Source organism: Cotesia typhae, unplaced genomic scaffold (assembly GCF_013202065.1).
Source record: "Cotesia typhae breed Kobodo isofemale line unplaced genomic scaffold, CoteBio_Ctyphae contig_33, whole genome shotgun sequence".
NCBI lineage: Eukaryota > Metazoa > Arthropoda > Insecta > Hymenoptera > Braconidae > Cotesia > Cotesia typhae.
In genome coordinates this window covers 2772061-2778598 of record NW_027423741.1, presented here as the reverse complement: position 1 = coordinate 2778598, position 6538 = coordinate 2772061, and the positions used below count along the sequence as shown (strand labels likewise).

Genomic DNA, 6538 nt, shown 5'->3' with positions numbered 1-6538 from the left:
ACTAAAGTTGGCACGAAATTCAAGTTAGCTGTCATTGGAGAATTTATAAATTTTATTCAAAAAAATTAGTTCCAAAGATGTATTTTTAATTTTTTTAAATTTCTAGATGTTTATTTTTTTTTTTTTCTAATTTTTTTTACCATAATTTATTTGTTAGATAAAATTCTAAAAATTATCAAATATCTGTTAAATTTATTTTTATGAAGCTGGTAGACATTAAAAATAATTTTTGAATTTTATAACAATTAAAATATTATAAAAAAAATTTAATTAAAAAATTCCAAATGTGCAAATTAATAAAAATTACAAGTGAAAATGTTTTTATTGTAATAGATTTGTTATTAAAATTTTTAACATTGACAGCTGACGGCTAACTTCAGTATTATTTAGCGTTACACTGCAAACTTCAATTACCGACTGTCAGTAATTGTTAAATTTGACCAACAGAGTTCGCTGTCACCCCAAAAAAAAAATCATTCGTAGAATCTTGCATCATGCACCTGATGGTGTACTCTCAGCCATTGTGCTAAATACCCCGAGCACACGGGTCATATTTCGTGTTTAATTTAACTTGAGTTATTATCTCGCACATAAATTACAATCATTCGTACAGATCGCGGGCATTAAATAGTGTACTTACTTATAAATTTTATAAGTTTTATTACTCACACGTATATTTTTCGAGTTCAGTACCCCTTTGTTCATTTCACATCCGTATTGATGGTACGCTAAGTTAGTTGTAATAAAACGAAAGATTTTTTAACGTGTATTCGTAAATTAACCTGTCATACGTTCGTGATTGTTCGCGATCGAAGCTCTTGTATATTCTGAACAAGGCCATTCAAGAGAATTCATCATATCACAAATAACAGCAAAAAACAGTTGCTACTGTAATAATATATCAGCGTATGTATTCTACTTACATTTAATTACTTCCTTTTTTGAGCATTACTCCAGCCTAAAAATCACATTTTATTTTATTTAGGTAAAAATATATTAATATCAGCATGGCCGATGAAATTATGGACCTAGACATGGATGTTAACGACGAGATAGTAATTTCCGACTCTGAAGACAGTCCTGTGCATGCAGCTAAAAAGTGAGTATTTTTTTTTTTTTTTATTAAATCAACTATCGTCATTACTTTACGCACTATACATGGATTTTTGCCCACGTACTTAATCACGTCAACGTGACTCCGTAGTTTGTGTTTGTAAAATTTACATACACGCCAAATAAATGCATTGCAAGCTTGTAATTTTTTTTTAAATATTTCTGAAGATAAACTAATTAATTACAAGCGATTTTTATAATTATTTCACAATTTTATAAATTCAAGAACTTGATTTTTATTTATTTATTCATTGATGATAAATAATAATTGATGTAATTATTTATAAATTACAGACTGGCTGAGATTCAAATGGAAGATGCCAAAAAGTACTATACAAACAAGCAATACAAATCAGCACTGGCGTCCTATTCAAAAGCTATAAGTAATTTATTGACATCAAGCTGTCTTAATAATTAAATATATTGATTATTATTTTTTATTCAATTATGTTACAGAGTACTGTTCCAATGTAGCCAAGTATTATGGTAACCGGGCAGCGTGCTATATGATGCTTGAGTTGTATCGCGAAGCTTTAGTTGATTCAAGAAAAAGTATAGAAATTGACCCGACTTTTGTTAAGGTAATTTATTTATTTATTTATTTCCCAAAAAAGATAAATAAATATAATGAAATTAGCAAAATTTTATTTATTAAAAATTTTAGGGGTATACAAGAACTATAAGGTGTTGCTTGAAAATGGGTGAGATAGTTGAAGCAGAAACCTTATTAAATAAATTAAACACAATAGACCCAACAGCTGCTAAATCAACAACTACGGAATCTCAGGAAATAAGTTATGTCCAGCGTTTTCTTAAAGAAGCTCACGCTGCACTTGAGTCCAAGGATTATCGTAAAGTAAGTTCATAAATCAGTCAATTAATAAAATAAATTTTTGATAACCTTTTGAGTCATAATAATTGTTAGATTATCATATTATCAACAGTAATAAATTTTTAATTAATTTCTAGGTTGTGTACTGCATGGATCGTTGCTGCGATGTAAGTAAATATTGCCCGCGATTCAAGCTGATGAAAGCTGAAAGTTTGACTCACTTGGAAAGATATCAGGAAGCTCAGGAAATAGCAAAGTAAGTATTTATTTCAGTACTTTAAATTCTATTATTATACTTTTTTTTTATCGCTCCCGAATTTAGTTCTTTGAATTAATAATTAAAATTTAGCTTGAGTTCTTCTCAATTTCTATTTAACTAATCGATTTTAAAATATTTTTGTTTCAGTAACATTTTACATTTAGACCGGTCAAATGTCGACGCTACTTATGTACGTGGTGTGTGTTTGTATTACCAGGACAATGTTGATCGAGCATTTACACACTTTCAAGAAGTACTTAGGCTTGCTCCTGACTACGTAAAAGCTCTGAAGATGTACAAGGTACCTAAAAAAAAAAAATATGTTTTGTTACTGATAATATATATTAAAAATAGGATATAAATATGTTAATTTATTGTATTATTTTATTATCATTTAGAAAGCAAAGTTGTTGAAGCAGAAGAAAGAAGATGGTAATGTCGCTTTCAAAGCAGGACGGTACCAAGAAGCGTATAATCTTTACAGCGAAGCATTGACAATCGATCCGCAAAATAAAATAAACAACACTAAATTACATTACAATCGTGCGTTAACTGCTTCCAAATTAGGAAGATTGAATGAAGCGATAACGGAATGTACCGAGGCACTTAAACTTGACGACAATTATTTAAAAGCCTTGTTAAAACGTGGAGCCTGTTATATGGAGCTTCAGGCGTATGAAGATGCTGTACGCGATTACGAAAAGGCGAGTAAGATAAATAAATCTCGTGATAACCGACGCCTGCTTCTTGAAGCTAAAGAAGCACTTAAGCGATCCAAGAAAAAAGATTACTACAAAATCCTGGGTGTTGAGAGAACAGCTTCCACTGATGATATCAAAAAAGCCTACAGAAAAAGAGCCCTGGTTCATCATCCAGGTATTTATTTATTCATTTTTTTTTCTTTCATTTTTGTTTTTATCACTCTCAATTTTTTAATTAATAAATTTCAGATCGGCATTCAAATGCTTCGGATACCGAGAAGAAAGAACAAGAGAAGAAATTTAAGGAAATCGGCGAGGCTTACACCATTCTTTCTGACCCGAAAAAACGCTCCAGATACGACAGAGGCGGTAACATAGATGCGATGGAGTATGATTTTGATCGTAAGTACTGTTCAGTTTACTCAACAGTTTATTTACTTACCCAAATAAATAAACTGTTGAGTGACGCATTGATTTAATTAAATTGATACTTTCATTATTGCAGTATCTAACTTTGGCACTGACTCAGCGTTTGCGGCCTTCTTCTCCAAGTCTGACACCGGTGGATTCCCCTTCCAGTTTGCGGGATACGACAACCCTCCATTTTGATACCCAAAATCACGGGCCCGAAGTTTTGAATTATAAAAAAATATTACATTTAGTTACCGACATAATAGTTATGACTCCAACTAAAAACACACGGTTTACTATTGTAAGAAACCACATGAGCTTGTGTGTTCGACTGTTTTACTTTAATTGATGATGATGATAGCAGTAATAATATTAATAATTACTAATGTTTATTAATGTTTATTATACAGTATAAAAAGTTTAAAGACACAATAACATGATATACTGTTGAAAATATCCATTAAAATGACAACTTGTGTTCTCTTAGAATACGTGTAGTATTAATTATAAGGAAAATTGATAAGAAAAAAACAAAAAACTTAAAAAAAAAAATTAGAGAGTAATCCTGCCGTTAATTGCGTTCTATTTGACATTATAATAAAAAAATACCAAACTATTTATTCGATAATCAAATCACAAATAATTAACTACAGCTACTTAAATTTAAAAAAAAAAAAATTAACTATAAATTCATCGTATCCATTTCAACGTAACTCCGTCGTATGTTTTTATTTATTTTGTAACGCATTTTTTTGAATTATTGGAAATTACATCTTACAGTGACGATTTTTAAGGGAAAAAAAAAAAAAAAAAAAAAAAAATTGAAAAACAATCGTTTACATTCGTTATAAATATTTTTAATTGTATTATATTTTTTTTTTTCCCCTCCGGGTGTAAAGCGTCAACTTTAGCCCCGCTGCGCTAAACAAAGTTTCCGCTTTACACCTTCGTCAGGGAAAAAAATAGTATACACTCCTCGGGAAGTAAATAAGAAAGCCTCAGATCACATGTTTGTTGACCTCGGCTTCGCCTCGGCCAACAATTACATGTGATCTGAGACATTTCTTACTTTACTTCCCTCGGTGTGTAATATACTATACTAAAGAATGAAATTTTTAGTCACTTATAATTTACTAGGTAAAATTTTTTTTATGAAAAATTAAATATCGAATTAGGTAATGTATATATATATTTGCTTGTAATTCACAGTTAATTAAAAATGTCAATGAATTGTTAAATAGAAATCAATAATGTCAAAGCTTACTGTCATGTTGATACACCCCAACTATTTTCTGACCGTAAATAAATGTGCATAATCAATGAGTCCAAATGTAATAAGTTTAATTATAATAACATGAATGAATCTTAGAAAAAATTATTCAAATCCTCTGTAGAAGTGAGCGAGGGATTACTTATAGGGAAACGATAAAATTTTTATACATTATCTGCTAGAAAAACTAAGAAGATTGTTTCTTCTTTAATGGAAACCTAATAAATATTATGTATTATTATTAATTTCCAATAAATTAAACATAGTTTAACACTGTTATTTTATTTCTTTCTCTAAATGATTATAGTTAATTTAGAAAAAACTTCATAATTTTTTAATAAATAAATTATAGAAAAAAAATTGACATGTAGACATTTTAAAAAATAAAAAAAATGCAATTTTTTTTTAATTATTTGTTTGTTAAATAAATTATAAAAATCAATTTAGCAGATATTAAATAATTTTTAGAATTTTTTTTAACAAATAAATTATGGCAAAAAAAATTGACATGTAAAAAATTAAAAAAATAAAAAATGTAATTTTTTAAAATCATTTTTTGGAACAAGTTTGTTTGTTAAAAAATTCATGTACCTGAAGTTCTGAACGTTTTTTTTTGAACGAAAATCAAAAAAAAAATTTTTTTGCTTTTGAGACTGAAAATGATTTTTCAGTTTCAAAATAAGTCAAAGAGCCCGGAAAATAGTATATTGGATTCTCAAAATACCAAAACTACCCCTTCAGCCACCCCTAAGACTTAGACATTTAAAAAAAAAATTCAACAAAAATAGTTCAAAGGGTCGTTTGAAGCTGCGATTTTTTCTAAACACTCCTTTTACACCCCCACAGACTACAAAAAATAATCAAGACAATAACTCCCCCGGAACTACCCTTCGACCGAATTATATTTGAAAATTTTCTTTCGAGAGCTCATTTTTTTGTAATGTAGATAACAAAATTTTGGAAAATCCAATAGTGCACGCCTCATAATCTTATTTTTCACAACAAAATTGATTAAAATAATATGTAAAAAACAAAATAATAAAAAACAGAAAATTCTGCTATCGTTTAGTGGCGCCGAAGCTCTAAGGTGAGGAAAAAAAATATTATAATGAAATGTATATATATATATACAAAAAAATCTACAGACATATATTAGTTTTTTATAAATAATAATTTAACGACAGTGAATTGAACGCTCATATTAATTAAGAAAATCCATTGTGTATTACTTTAGATAATAAAAAATTATTCCGGTACGATCATTTATTCGACCAATTTCCCTGCCACATACACTCATCCATACACGGACATCCAGAAAAGATTATGTTTAATGTTATTATTTACTATGTTAAACTAAAAAATTTTTATTGAAATATATTTTATGTGCCTGACAAATTATTTGACTTGATATAAGTGTGTTCATATTAACCTGTAAGTGCGATATAAATTACAAAAATAAATTTCAGTTTCAAGAAAACTGCTTTTTTTGAAATGTCGAGAGTAGAGCACAACCTCAACGCTTCGCTAATGAGGCGTGCAATACAATATTCTTAGTCGTTAAATTGCCGATCGAGTTCTGTACAAATTACATTTTTGTATAAGATGAAAGATCCAATTTCTTACACTGGCCTACTTATTGACACTTACAATTTTATTTCAGTTTAAAAATTAATCGCTTATTTCGACCTTGGAAATAACTGAAATTTTTTTCTATTGTTTACTGCTTGGTTATCTATGTTTTTCTCATACAAAAGCTGTTCAAATACTTCTTACAAGCTCGGCATTGATATTTCATATCATTAAGCACAGTGTATATTAATTCTTTGTTCGTAAAAGGATCGTAATCAAATTCTTCATTTTTCAACTTTTCTTCGTCGTCAGAGTTCACTTGGTCGTAACTTATGCATTTAAAGTGTAACCATCGGTTACATATGGTGCAAGTTTTTTTATTT

At 28.8% G+C, this 6538-nt stretch overlaps 1 protein-coding gene across 2 annotated transcripts; it reads left to right on the top strand.

Annotated features, from left to right (window-relative positions):
- The first annotated feature begins 507 nt into the window (after positions 1-507).
- On the top strand, positions 508-4857 carry Tpr2 (Tetratricopeptide repeat protein 2). Of its 2 annotated transcripts, none has more exons than XM_074241109.1 (10): positions 508-906; positions 986-1099; positions 1408-1496; positions 1570-1694; positions 1778-1969; positions 2083-2201; positions 2352-2505; positions 2603-3080; positions 3155-3307; positions 3435-4857. In XM_074241109.1, exons 2-10 carry the CDS (start codon positions 1008-1010, stop codon positions 3512-3514), a joined length of 1482 nt encoding a protein of 493 aa, XP_074097210.1. In that variant the 5' UTR covers positions 508-906; positions 986-1007; the 3' UTR covers positions 3515-4857. The 2 variants fall into 2 exon arrangements, with proteins under 2 accessions (XP_074097210.1, XP_074097209.1); XM_074241108.1 differs by having other exon boundaries at positions 509-906; positions 3411-4857.
- Positions 4858-6538: the final 1681 nt, after the last annotated feature.